The 14,815-nt window shown below is 43.5% G+C and overlaps 1 protein-coding gene across 1 annotated transcript in view; it reads right to left on the reverse strand.

Moving 5' to 3' along the window:
* LOC143287862 (dynein axonemal heavy chain 10-like) overlaps positions 1 to 14,815 on the reverse strand; it is a 124,285-nt gene that overhangs the window by 96,999 nt on the left and 12,471 nt on the right. The window contains exons 10-17 of the mRNA XM_076596099.1: positions 13,696 to 13,859; positions 6,693 to 6,891; positions 5,672 to 5,788; positions 4,967 to 5,215; positions 4,379 to 4,555; positions 3,209 to 3,328; positions 2,122 to 2,161; positions 580 to 707 (exon numbers count right to left, since the gene is read on the reverse strand). Coding sequence (XP_076452214.1) covers positions 580 to 707; positions 2,122 to 2,161; positions 3,209 to 3,328; positions 4,379 to 4,555; positions 4,967 to 5,215; positions 5,672 to 5,788; positions 6,693 to 6,891; positions 13,696 to 13,859 — 1,194 coding nt within the window. The remainder of the gene's footprint in view (positions 1 to 579; positions 708 to 2,121; positions 2,162 to 3,208; positions 3,329 to 4,378; positions 4,556 to 4,966; positions 5,216 to 5,671; positions 5,789 to 6,692; positions 6,892 to 13,695; positions 13,860 to 14,815) is intronic.

The raw sequence follows: 14,815 nt of genomic DNA on the forward strand, positions 1-14,815 counted from the left end.
CAGACACACACACACACACACACACACACACGCACACACACACAAATAAAAAAATAAAATAAAAAGACGGTTGGTATATGCAGACAAAATTCAACATGTATTCTACAACAAACATTATCCGATATGTTTATCGTCACACACACACACACACACACACACACAATTACGAGGTAAAACAAGAACTCAGCTACCGGCATGGGCCTTCCAGCGAGAACTTCTGACCGAGTTGACAGAGATGTGTATCACCACAGAGAATGCTACAGACATAACATGACCGACCAATCGACCAAAATAAATCGTGAATGCAGACGTGACACTTGCGTTACAGCTGACAAGGAGGCGTGTACCACTACAGGAACCACCATTGGCAACACTTGACCGACCAGCTACAGTACACCTACCAGTGTGGACCCGGAGTCAGGTATTTATACCTACCTCAAAACTCCTTCAGACAAAATATATTGATGGAGATAATATCGCTACAGAGGATGCTGCTGCAGACATGAGTGTGACCTTACCCCCACCCCACCGTACACACACACAGAGGACAAGACAGAGGAAGAGCTGTCGGTACGGTACCTGAAGAGCCTTGCTGCAGGCCAGGAGGGGCACTTCAAAGCCAAGATGTTCCATGTAGCGGCACTCCGCCATGATCTCCATCATTTTGGGGTCGAAGTCCACCACGTACTGTACTTCCGCTTTGGACGCTGCAACAGGCTGTGTGATTGTAGTGCTCTCTCTCTGTCTCTCCATATCTATCTGTTTATGTATCTAAACACACACACACACACACACACACACACACACACACACATATATATATATATATATATATATATATATATATATATATGCCTGTCCGTCTGTCTCTCCCTCTCCCTCTTTCTCTCTCTCTTTGTCTCTCCCTCACTTTCCATCTCCTCTCTCTCATTGTCTGCCATCTCTCTGTCTGTCAGTCTCTCCCCCTCCCTCCCTCTCTCTCTGTCTTTCTCTTTCTGTCTTTCCCTCTCTCCTTCTCTCTCACAGTTTCTTCTCCCTCCCTAAACCCCTCCTCTGTCTCTCTCTCTTTTTCCCTCTCCTGCTATTATCTGCCTGTCTATTTTTCTTGACCCCTCTCTTGCCTTGTCTCTGACTACTTGACTACCAGCCTCTCTTCCTATTCCCCAAGCAACACTTCACACTGCACTTTTCATGTTGCATGCTCTGTGTGCAGTTTTTTTATGAGCTTTGTTCACTTATTTGGTGGTGTTTTTTTTTGTTTTTTTTGTTGTTTTTTTGTTGGGGGGGGGGGGGGGGGGCGGGGGGTAATTTAAGTTCTTTTGCACTTATTGAATGTTGGTGTGTGTGTTGCATTTTGACATACCAGTAAACGCCATTGACAAAGACCAGTGGTCGAAACCGGTCGGACATCAAACAAACTGTTTTGTTGTCTTCCCTTTTTTCTATTGTTGTTTAAATATATATATATATATATATATATATATATATATATATATATATATATATATATATATATATATATTATATATATATATATATATATGTGTGTGTGTGTGTGTGTGTGTGTGTGTGTGTGTGTGTGTGTGTGTGTGTGTGTGTTTCTCTCCATCTCTCTCTTCCATCGTGCCACGGATGCTACACATGACCAGTTTAATGTCGCATACGACGGTTTCACGAAAATCAACCTGTCATGTTTCAGTTACACCATCTTGTGAAAAGTACTTATCAATAACCGAGAGAATGCCTTAAAGACTCAAATGTGATATGCACTGAATAAATAACCATAAGAATTGTTAAATAGGAAGAAAAGGACACTGTATGACATGTCAATTTGCAACAGACCATCGTTATTTAATATTGTCGTGATCTTCACCTTTGACGTATAACACTGAGTTTTGAAAGCGTTTATGTTTTGACCATAACCAATCACTCTTCGAAAATTTATCAAATTTGGGTGAAAACCCCAAGGCATGTGATATTTTGTTGTGGGTTTTTCCTGTGCCATATTGTGACCTTGAACTCTGACCCCTGATCGTTATTATCTGTAAGGATTTGTTTTCGCCTTTGTCAATCATTGTTACACGTTTGATGATTGTACTCAATATCTGATTTCTCTTACACCTGCAACCATTATATCATCTGCCATATTGTGACTTTTGACCTTTCACATCTGAGCTTGAATTTCAAGGAATCAAACTGTCCATAAGGAACAAGTCTTACGAAAATTGGATGTAAAATATGAGTTCGAGCAAGCTTGTTCTTTTGTTAAACATACTGACTTTAACCTTTCACGTCTCACCCTGCGCAACTCACAACCATATTGAGGAGATAAGTTTGGTGTCTACTTTACGTGTGGGTGCTGAAAAAAATGCCAACGTTCAAGTTTACCACAAACATACGCATACACACACAGACATCCGATGCCAAGTCATTACATAGACAAACTTTGTTTACACACGGGAGTCCAGATTGACATCCAGAGCATGCGACAAACTGATAAAAGGCAGCGGAGGGCGAACTGACTACGTGAAAACCGAACAGCGGATAGACATGTATCATAACGACTACGTCTTGTGGAATATAAACTACTGTCATTGCTCCACCAAGTTCAGAATGAACAGGACGAGCCCTGTGTTTTTATTTCATTGGCCCATGACATGCCAGAATGCACCAGTCAAGTTCCGAACCGAGCAGTAACTCAGTTTACCATGCCGAATGAGTTCACGACAACTCAACGAGTATGCTGAGCACATGCAGCTTGATACGCTTCACCGTGTGGTTGATGGCAGGTTGTGGTATCACGTGACGGCTGCAGCACTCGACCGTTTCATGGTAATGATGTGTCTAACGTAACGCTGAAAGTACAATACATTTTATACTAGGCAAAACAGGGCACTTGGAACCTATGTTAGTCAACGCTTCAAATCACATTCAATGCAGTAAAAGAATAGATACAAACGAACAAATCCCGAAATTGTGTCAAAAAGACAGAAAGAAGGTAAAATGTCACCACATCATCATCAAATGTCACCACATCATCATCATTATCATCATCGTCACCATCGTTGTTGTCGTCATTGTTGTTGGTGTTTGTTGTTGTTGTTGGGAAAAGGTGTCTGACAGGCTGAGCCCTACAGGCGGAGAGGTCGTCGGAGTTGGCTGCGGAGGAGGTGCAGACGACTTCCTTGCTGTTGAACTGTCTGGGGGCCAGCACGTGTCGCTGCAACAGGGCGGGCATGGTGTGCTCCAGGCTCCCTACCCACCTCTCGTACTGCATCTCCTCGTAGGCCCGCATCGTCTTCCCCATCCCCAGGTACTGCTCTCGTGTCTGGGACACAGGGGACGTCAAATCACTTCATTTTGCTTTGAACTCAGCCAACCGCGAATAGGCCATTTATGGGCTAACTAATCATCAGTTCTTAAACTTGTTCAAACAGACTCCGCAATCACGTTACAGTATCAACTAAAGTTACGTTAAAAAGACCAAATGACGCCTCGTTCACTCCAGGTAAAATCTAAGTCAAGTCAAAAATGTATATTTCCTTCTGGATTTGTCAATGTTATAAACAGAAATGCTGGTTGCGCTGCACTCAGTATGAACTGTCTTCACCATTCAAGAACTAAAAGTGTGTCAGGTTTGAATGACGTGCATGCAGCCTGCAGAGGACTGTCTCCTATTTCCTAGAACTAAAGTCGATGTCAGGGCGGAAATATTGAAATATTTCGTTGTCAGTTTGTGAGTTCCATTCGTCGATTGAATCTTGGGTTTCGGGTCTGTAAACGGAGCGAGACAGTTCCAGGGGATGGAGGGGGCGTGCACAGGTGGGAGGGATGTCACGAGATGTCAGTGTTTATATATATATATGTGTGTGTGTGTGTGTGTGTGTGTGTGTGTGTGTTTGTGTGCGCGCGCGCGCGCAGTGTTGTGATTGTCTGAGTTATGGATAAAACCATGGTTTCCATGTACCTCTCCATTCCTTTTATTCATATAGTTTCGGTATATCTGTACATGGATCCCACTAAACTCTGATAGACAAAGAAGCCGATAAAACATTAAGTTAGTTTCCAGTTTCATGAAATAAAACGCTAGCGCCCAGTATCTTGACAGATATTAAGCAGAATAGACACAGACAGACAGACAGAGAGAGTCTCACAGAGTACTTTTGGAATACGACCTCATGTTCCTATGGTGTGTAGCTCAGAGTGGATAGTACTCAGATGTGCCTCCAGCCCCAGCTCCAGCCTCCACTGTAGACTCTAGGATGACAGGAACCATAATGCCGCCATTGGCATGACACACCGCCTGATAAAGGGTGCTGTATGGAGAGGCTACAATCGAACAAACGTTACACACCGTGCAACACAACCAAGCCCTTACCTCAAACCCCTCGTCAGAATCCAGGATGCCGGGCATGGTGATGAAGCGGACGATGGTGTGCTTTATGCGATGGAAGAGAGAGCGGCACCAGTAGATGGCCCCCGCCATCGGAGGGAAGTTCTTGTTCAGTGGGGGGTTGGCTTTTTGCTCCTCGAACAGCGAGTTCATTGTGTCCAGCTGCAGTGGTGGAAAAGGAGTGTTACCCCCTGTGAGTGTGAGCGCGCGCGCGTGATAGAGAGATAGAGAGACAGACAGACAGACAGACAAGCAAGCAGGCAGACAGACAGAAAGAGAGAGACAGAGTACACACACACACACACACACACACACACACACACACACATACACACACACACACGCGCGCGCGCGCGCTGATTACATGCAGCAATAACAGGACGCAACTGATGAGCTCATGTGCGCTAGTTTTATTAGGAATGACTCAGAAAATAAGCAAGTGTCCCACACACCCCTTTACCCCCACCCAAGTTCGCTGTCACCCACCCAACCCACCCCCTAAACATCCCTCACATTCCCAACATACCCGCACTCCCTTCCCCGTCCTCACCGACATGTGCCACCCCACCTCACCTCTTTGCCGTACTGCAATAGGATGTCCTTGAACTTGTTCATCATCTGCTTGTTGATGGCCTCCCGAGACTTGATGTGTCGGAACTTGAGCAGCAGGTCGAAGGCGCCCTCGGCGGACCTCAGGCTCTGGAAGGACTCGTCGATGAACGACTTGGCCTCGGTCTCGATCAGGGACACCTCGTGATGGAAACTTTCCATCAGCCTCTGCCACCGCTCCTTGTTCACCGGGTGGTAGGCGTCGAACGGTACCTGGGACAGGAGGAGGTTGAACAGAACAATGGGCTGGCTCTCTCTGCCTGTCTGTCTCTGTCTCTCACGTTCTCTCTGTCTCTCTTTCAATATAACACGGTACGATTTCATACCAACAATACAATAAAATATTACATTATTAATACCCAACAGGGGAAACCTTTTTTTCTTTGCAATTACGCATGTGCAGTCTCTAGCAGTTAATAAGTAATTATTTTGAAATATACATCTTGATATATTTTTTCCTGTCTTCAAGATTGTGATTTGTAACATACTTGATCGGGTCCCTTCAGAAAATGCCGATGGTCTTCTGAATAAAGTCAGTGTCGTTAACTCTCTCTCTCTCCTCACACACACACACACACACACACACACACACACACACACACACACAAACACAAACACACAAACACGCACGCACACACACACACACAGAAGGACTGAGCACCTCCTTACCCTCTCCAGTGGATCCACCAAGAGGTCAACACGCAGCAGAACGTCATCAATACGTTTGGGGTCTCCCGTCACAGCCTTCAGCTCAGGGCCGAATATATTGTAGAACTCTTGCAGCACCTACATACAATCGCACTTTGTCATTGTCCCAAGCGAGAAAAAGGTGAACGACAGGCACAATAGACCAGTACGTCTCCCCCCACCCCCACCCCCTTCTTTCTCTCGCTCTTCCCCTTCTCACCCTCAACTCCACTCCCTTCTTTCTTTAAGCTGAACTGAACTGTTTGTTGTTTCTTTGTTCGAAATAATGATGCAACCGTATTGTGCTCACTTGAAATCCTTGTGAAGGTGCTTTTTGCGTATGTGCGTCATTCAATTCAACATCTATTCATTTTGTGAGATATTACGTTAGCGCTTGTGTGTGTGTGTGTGTGTGTGTGTGTGTGTGTGTGTGTGTGTGTGTGTCTGCGTGTCATTCAATTTAGCGTGTGTTTCCATTTAGTAAATTTCATACGCGCGTTTGCGTGTGTGTATGTGTGTGCGTTTGCGCACGTGCGCGCCTGTGTGTGTGTGTGCGCGCGCGTGTGTATGTGTGTGTGTGTCTGTCTGTGTTACGTTGTGTTGTGTGTTCTGTGAAGGTGAGTGTGGGTAAGCGCGTGCGTGCGTATGTGTTATATTTTTGTGTGCTGTTGGTTTCGGTTGGTTAATTGGCTGGGCTGGCTGGCTGATGTTGTCTACGTGTTCTGTGTGTGTGAATACACTCTCTACAACACAAATGCAATCTGTGAAGGCAGAACTACGTGTTGGCTATTACGATTTTCCTGCAGGCATACCTACCAGGAGAACAGTATTTCAGATTTAGATATTGTTGTACCTCCATTGGGTGTTCTGTGGCTGATTTTCTCCCTCTATGCATAACTGGTATGTCAGCATCTGTATGCAGCCCCAGTTATCATTGTTGTTGCAATAAAGTATAATCACAACAAGAAAAAGAAGGAAAAAAGTTCCAAATGGGATGAGTAACCTGTGACACATAGTTGAGATTTTTACATATGAGAGCACAGTAGTCAGTGCGGTCAAACAGACGTTTGCGATCAAACTCCCAGCGCTGATCCCGCCCTGAGGCCTCGATCTTGGCTCGGGTGTCGAGGTACGTCTGCTTCCACGTGGTCAGCATGCACTCTGCCTCCGACGTCAGTGTTAGGATTTCGGTCGTGCTCTTCCTGAGGAAAGGGTTAGACTGTTTTGTTTTGTTTTAAAGGTGTGTGTGTGTGTGTGTGTGTGTGTGTGTGTGTGTGTGTGTGTGTGTGTGTGTGTGTGTGTGTGATTCAGAGAGAGGGAGAGACAGACAGACAGCACCAAGCCATTGAACTGACACATTTCGAGAAACCATGTACGTCTTGGGTTCCGTTATAATCCGCAAGGTCGAGGGGGTTACCGTGCACCCCCACCAGGAATGAAGTAGATTGGTCTTAAAATGTTCTTCGGTGTCTGCTGAACTCATTTTTACATGTTCCCAAGAAAAAAAATTGGGACGCACTCAGAGTTACTGCCCTTTGTACAAGGGTACCCTCTCCCGCCCTGGTCAATGAAATTAAGACAAGCTCAACTTCAAACCCCCATAAATCATACTTTTATGTAAGAAACCACCACATGTTATACGTTTTCGTTTTCAATAAGGTCTTTTCTATCCGAATAAATGTCCAGAATTGAAATATCTTCATTCATTCTTTCACAATTGAAGCCTGTATTGGCCTGCTATCAAATCTTCGACGAATCAACGTGAAATTGTCCTGTGGTTTTATTTCATCACTTCAGTATCACTCTTTTCGAAATCATTTTTATACAGAGACCTGCCTGGGTCTTCTGGAAATTATTTCAAAGAATTTGGATGAACATGTGACACTTTGGAAAGTCACACTGGTCGAGTTGCTTCCCCTACCCCCAAAATGCTGTTTTGCCAGGAATCGCCTTTAAGTCGCGAAGTCGTGTGGTTTTTGTGGCTAACGTTTGCATATGTCATGTTCTCCTGCCTCAGTATATAACAAATACTGATTTGAGGAATTTTCGTTCAAAACGCATTGTGTATGTCATGCATATAAGCGATATTAGTCAGGAAAACGAAGTTTACCCACCGAGCACCAACCACCTTCCCCCTAACCCTCACAGGAATAAAGCAGATATGTTTTAAACGTATTTAGAGTGTTCTGTGGTGATTTTACAAATGTTTTCCACACGAAGCTATATGATTTAGCATCTTGGAGGTAAGTGTGAGGCCACTGTGGGGCCAACCTGATGTTTATAAATGTAATAAGATTTTGTCCAACTCTCCTATCCTCAAACAGCAAATATTTCAAGAATGTGATTTTATTGGGGCGATATTTTATAGTGTGCTCTTGTTGGCTGTTGATTAATTAGTGGACAGTTTAGGTATCATGATTAACATTTACATTTGATTAGTATTATCTGTTAAAGTGGACCTGGTGGTGGTAAAAGAAGGTAGAAGAAATGGCGTCAAGAAAACAGCAAACACGAAGCAATCTCCAATCAAGGGTTGAGGAAGTCCTAGACTTCATTACACATTTTGAAGAATCGACTGGAGAGCCTTTTCTCTGTATTTCTTATCGAAACGGCTGCGGCTTCAGTTAGAGAAGCTTCATTCAAGACGTAGTTAGACAGTGAATGCTGGAACCTGTAGACTTCTTATACCGCATGGCCTTGTCTGCAAATTTTTCAGGACCTAAGCCCATAGCATAGAGATCGCTATAAAACGCTTCAGAATCAAAAATACTTTGATGATGAAGTTGTTCAACAACAGCCAAAATCTTTTAGGCATTCCTTCAAGACATCGGAGAAAGTTTTGAAGCCCACAGCATATTTGTATTTTGTATTTGTATTTCTTTTTATCACAACAGATTTCTGTGTGTGAAATTTGGGCTGCTCTCCCCAGGAAGAGCGCGTCGCTACACTACAGCGCCACCCATTTTTTGTATTTTTTCCTGCGTCCAGTTTTATTTGTTTTTCCTATCGAAGTGGATGTTTCTACAGGATTTTGCCAGGAACAACCCTTTTGTTGCCGTGGGTTCTTTTACGTGCGCTAAGTGCATGCTGCACACGGGACCTCGGTTTTTTTGTTTGTTTTTTTTGTTTTGTTTTGGGTGGTTGTTTTTTTTGCTGTCCCATCATCTGCGCCGTTTCAGTGACATTACTCCCGCGCCGCTCATTTAGATTCCCCCAATACACGACCACACCAGGGTTCGTCCGTCGCAGTTCCAGCGTCGGCAGTCCACAGGGAACCATCGATGTTAGGTCGCCAGGAGGCCACACACCAGAGGAGACCCTGCACTGCTGCTGAGTCACTTCGGTGGTGTTCAGTGGTGCCTGTTCTGTTTTAACGTACTTAGGACACCACCTACTAAGCCCCCTACCAACGACAATAATGGCTTAGTCGCGGAGCCTCCAGCTGTTCTTGGGCCGTCCTCTCTTCCTTCTCCCCTGGGGGTTCTAGGCCAGAGCCTGGCGTGTAGTGCTGGACGGCGATTTCCTCAAGGTATGGCCAATCCATCCCCACTTTCGTCTCAGGATCTGCTTCTCCACTGGTTCCTGTCTCCCTCTTTGCCACAGTTCCTCGTTTTTAATTTTGTCTGGCCAGCTGATCTAAAAACATAATGCGCATCAGACAACTCATGATAAATGTCTGGATTTTCTGTATATTAACATCTTTTTGGTCATTATCCAAGTCTCTGATCCGTCGAGAAGGATGAACTTCACTTTGGAATTGAAGATGCGTATTTCTGTTCTTGTGGCTATTTCTTTGGAGGTCCAGATGTTCTTGAGGATGATGAAGGCTGCTCTACCCTACTCTAGAAGTGAAGAGGAACACCTAGAAGTTATTGGCTACTGAGCAGGTTCTTCATATCCTTCAACGACAAAGGTTCTTTGTGAACATGTACCCATGCCTTTAGCTGGTTTTCAGGAACTTGCAAATACATTTTCCATACTATATGGGGAGTTAACAGATTCCAGCAGTTTCCGTTTGGCTATATCTTTCAGCTTCTCTTACAGCTTCTCCGACTATGGCTGTTTGCATTTAGGTTCCTTTCTTACTTTTCTGTTGCAAATCTTTAGCAGTCAGGCTTGAAAAATGCTTTCTTTTTCAGTGTCTCAGAGGAATGCCTAAAGTTTCTGGCTGCTGTTGAACAACTTCATTTTGTGGAGCTCTTTAAACGGCAGAGTGTTTGGTTTTTTTTAGTTCTGAAGTGGTTATAGCAATCTCTGTGATACCTATGCTCTGGGCACAGGTCCTAAAAAATTAGCAGATATGTCCATGTGATATAGGGAATCTGCAGGTTCCAGCAGTCTCCATCTAGTTATGTCTAGACTGAAGCTTTCCAAACTGAAACTGCAGCCATTGGTAATAAGAAAAAACAGACAAAAGGCTCTCCAGTCGATTCTTCAACATCTATAATGCAGTCTGGAACTTCCTCTACTTTTGATATGAAATTGTTTATTGTTTTATGTTTGCTGTTTTCTTGCGCCATTTCTTCCATCTACTTTTACCATTACCAGGTCCACTTTAACAGATACACTAAACAGATGCAAATGTGAATCATGATACCCAAAACTGTCCACTAATTAATAACCAACAGCAAACAAGAGCACACTATAACAATATCGCCCCAACAAAACCACATTCTTGAAATATTTGATACTTGAGGATAGGAGAGTTGGACAAAATATTGTTACATTTATAAACATCAGGTTGGCCCCACAATAATAATAATAATAATAATAATAATAATAATAATAATGGACATTTATATCGCGCATTTCTCCAGAAATACTGCTCAAAGTCTTTACATTTCATTCCCCACACCCCGCCTCCCCATCAATACTCCCCTAACCCCTACCCGCACCCACTCACACACACACGGAAGCACTGAAAAACTCACGCAACTGAACGTTGGAAACTACCAACCCATCTATGACACCCTGCAGAAAACGCATCCCTGCAACACGCACCCAGCCACACGAACGCACGGACACCCACCAACACCTCCCCCCCCCCCTCACCTCCCCCTCTCCACAACAAAACATGCACCCAAAACCAGATCACACCAAGATGTGTTTTCAGAGCAGACGTCAGAGCAGAAAGCCTGTTTTCAATTCTTTTTTAAACTGGTAGCCAGTGAAGAGAGTGGAAGAGAGTGGAAGAGAGGAGTAACGTGTTCTGAAAATAAGTCGAGCCTCACAATTACCTCCAAGATGCTAAATCATGTAGTTTCGTGTGGAAAACATTTGTAAAATCACCACAGAACACTCTAAATACGTTTAAAACATATCTGCTTTGTTCCTGTGAGTGTTGGGGGTGGGGGGTGGGGGGGCGAGGGCAGGTGCTCGATGGGTAAACTTCATTTTCCTGACTAATATCGCAAATAAAACCCCAAATAACAAAACAAAAACAAAACAAAAAAACACGATTTTGCGACTTCAAGGCGATTCCTGGCAAAACAGCATTTTGAGGGTAGGGGAAGCAACTCAACCAGTGTGACTCTCCAAAGTGTCAAATGTTCATCCAAGCGCACTGAAATAATTTCCAGAAGACCCAAGCAGGTCTCTGTATAAAGATAATTTCGAAAAGAGTGATATTGAAGTGATGAAATAAACCACAGGACAATTTTACGTTAATTCGTCGGAGATTTGATAGCAGGCCAATACAAGCTTCAATTGAGAAAGAATGAATGAAGATATTTCAGTTCTGGATATTTATTCGGATAGAAAATAACCTATTAAAAAAGAAATCATATAACATGTGGTGGTTTTTCTCATATAAAAGTATGATTTATGGGGGTTTGAAGTTGAGCTTGTCTTAATTTCATTGACCTGGGCGGGAGACGGTACCCTTGTGCCAAAGGCAGTAACTCTGAATGCGTCCCAATTTTTTCTTGGGAACATGCAAAATGAGTTCAGCAGACACCGAAGAACATTTTAAGACCAATCTACTTCATTCCTGGTGGGGGTGCACGGTAACCCCCTAGGCCTTGCGGATCATTACTTATCAGACAACAGAAAGAAAGAGCAAATGATAAATCAACAGTGGAGTATAAACGCCTCTTGTTTTTATTCTGTCTGTCGTCTCGTCTTTTATAGAAATTCGTGATCATAATGATGATATATTCTAGAGATGGTTGTTTTCAAATAAACAACTGTATATTGGAAATTTTTGGCCGTTTGAAAATAAAGAATTAATTTAATCGTTGTTACATGTCACTATGCTACATGTCAGAGAGTTCCATTACCGTTACGTCTTTTGCTGCTCACGATGCAGGAAAGAAGAGATTCATTATAATCATTCAAAGATATTTCCGACTACTTGTCAGTCTTTTTTTCTTCTAAGAATGTTTTCTTTCTTTTCTTTGTTAAAAAAAATGTATTCCTGTTTTTATTACCAAGCTGATAACTAAAAAAAAACTGTTGAAATTGTGTTTGAAAAAAACACACACAAAAAAACAGAAAAAACCCCCCAAAAAACCAAACGCTATAGTTCGATTTAAAATGATAACGAACATACTGTTCAAACTTAAACGAACAATTAAAAGCTACGGTTGAACTTTCAACACGAACACAAGCAGATACTTATCTTTCTGGCTGCACTGAACAGAACAGACTCGTGAAATGAGCTTTCAATCTAGCTAGCTACGCACCAGACGCACTTATTCAATGACAATTCTCAAAACGTAGGCCCGGGTTTTTTGTCGCAGTAAAACAAATGAAAGGATATTTGTGTGCGTCTGTATTCTTTTTCAACCAACACCCAAGCTCAAATCTTCATGAACGGACAACAACTTGAAGAAGTGGATGCTTTCAAATATCTCGGCTCCACCCTCACAAACGACGGTCGCTCAACAACTGAAATAAAGATTAGGATAGCGATCGCAACATCAGCAATGGCTAAGCTCAGCAAGATTTGGAAGAGCAGAGAGATCAGCTTTCCAACAAAGATCAAACTGTACCGATCCCTGGTGCTATCCATACTGCTGTATGGATGTGAAGTTGGACTTTAACAGCAGAGACTACTAGGAAAGTCCAGACGTTTGAGACAAGATGCTTCAGACGATTGCTTGGAATCTCATGGAAGGACAGAAAGACCAATGACTTTGTCAAGAGCCAAATAACTATTCTAGCGGGTCCACTGGAACCACTCTTAGCAGTGGTCAAAAGGAGGAAGCTGTCATGGTTCGGGCATGTGACACGCCACAATTCACTGCAAAAGACAGTTCTACAGGGAACGCTAGAGGGTGGTAGGCGAAGAGGGAGGCAAGCCAAATGCTGGATAGACAACATCAAGGAATGGACCAATATGGATAGCGCTACGCTGATACGACAGGCAGAAGATAGAACCGGATGGCGTCGTCTGACTACGGAATCGTCCCTCATGTCTCCTCTACGCCCATCCCGGGCAGGAGAATGAATGGAATGGAATGGATGGTATTCTTTTTCGTCGTCGTTCGTGGGCTGCAACTCCCACGTTCACTCGTATGTACACGAGTGGGTTTTCACGTGTATGACGGTTTTTACCCTTCCATGAAGGCAGCCATACTCCGCTTTCGGGGGTGTACATGCTGGGTATATACTTGTTTCCATAACCCACCGAACGCTGACATGGATAACAGGATCTTTAACGTGCGTATTTGAACTTCTGCGTGCGTATACACACGAAGGGGGTTCAGGCACTAGCAGGCCTGCACATAAGTTGACCTGGCAGATCGGAAAAATCTCCTCCCTTTACCCACCGAAATTCGAAACCGGGATCCTCAGACTGAAAGACCAACGCTTTAGCCACTTGGCTATTGCGCCCGTCGTCTGTATTCAATAACGTAAGTCAACAGGTGGGGCAATGATCACTGTCATCATTAGGTTCCTCCCCAACACGATAATCAAACAAAGCCGTGATGTCCAAATCCGAATACAACACAATACAAAGAAAATCACAAACAAACAGAGAAGAGAGTGACTAAACGACTCACTTGAACAACTGTCGAATCTCAACGACCTTGATAGTTCTTTCAGCCAGTTCCCAGGCGACGCGCTCCATGAGAGGCACCATGCGCTCGTCACTGTTGTAGTGTCTGGAGATGACCCACACCAGGCGCAATGCGTTCATCAGGATCGGGATCGTCTCGATCACCAGCTGCCCGCAGTCACACCACACCGCAGTCACGGCTGACTCTCACCACTGCTGATTGGCCTACCCCCAGGTGAGTGTGTGTGTGTGTGTTTTTGTGTGTGTGTGTGTGTGGGGGGGGGAACAAAAGAACAATAGTCAGTTGAAATGTTTTGAAACATTTTCTCTCCTGTTCTTTTTTTTTCTCTGACAAGCGAGTTGGTCTGGAACCCGAGGTAAAAATATGATATCACCTTGACCTTTCAATTCCAGTCATATTCTTAACTCATCCAATTCGAAAAATTACAATTCTGAGAAAACAGACCACACACCCTTTTTTTTCAGATCTCGAGATACTCAATCATTTTGAGTATAAGTTTGGCTCAACTTGATTTAAGCGAGTGAAGTTGTCCATTCATCGATTATCATTATCCCCATTATCGATTCTCCATATTTACAAAGACTGTAGCCATCCTGTTTGTGTTTTCCATGTTCTGACGTAACGAAACCAGTTCTCTTCCACATAAAAGCAGGCTTACTTAGCAAACCTCTTTTTTTTTTTTTATGAAAAACGAATATAAGAACACGAGATGTAATTTTCAAAGTCAAATAAATCTCTTCACCAGAAGTCCGCATAAAAAAAAATCAAAAAAAAAAAAAAAAAATCAGAAAGTAAAAATCAGTTTGAAAGCTAAATCATCAACTGAGTAAGAAAAGGAGACACACGATGGTCGGAAACGAAAAACAGTCTTTGAAAGAGAATGAGCGTGCTAAGAAAAAAAAAAGAAGAATAAAAAGAGAGACTCGACTGAAAACTGGGGGAAATGAAATCTGGTCTTGAAAACCGGTCAGGAAATGGACACGAAACGATGACCCCGTGTGTTGCATGTAGGTGTTTGAACCTGCGATGCGTTGTGATCTTTGTGCTCATAGGAAGTGTGTGTGTGTGTGTGTGTGTGTGTGTGTGTGTGTGTGTGTGTGTG

Source organism: Babylonia areolata, chromosome 12 (genome assembly GCF_041734735.1).
Source record: "Babylonia areolata isolate BAREFJ2019XMU chromosome 12, ASM4173473v1, whole genome shotgun sequence".
NCBI classification, from domain to species: domain Eukaryota; kingdom Metazoa; phylum Mollusca; class Gastropoda; order Neogastropoda; family Buccinidae; genus Babylonia; species Babylonia areolata.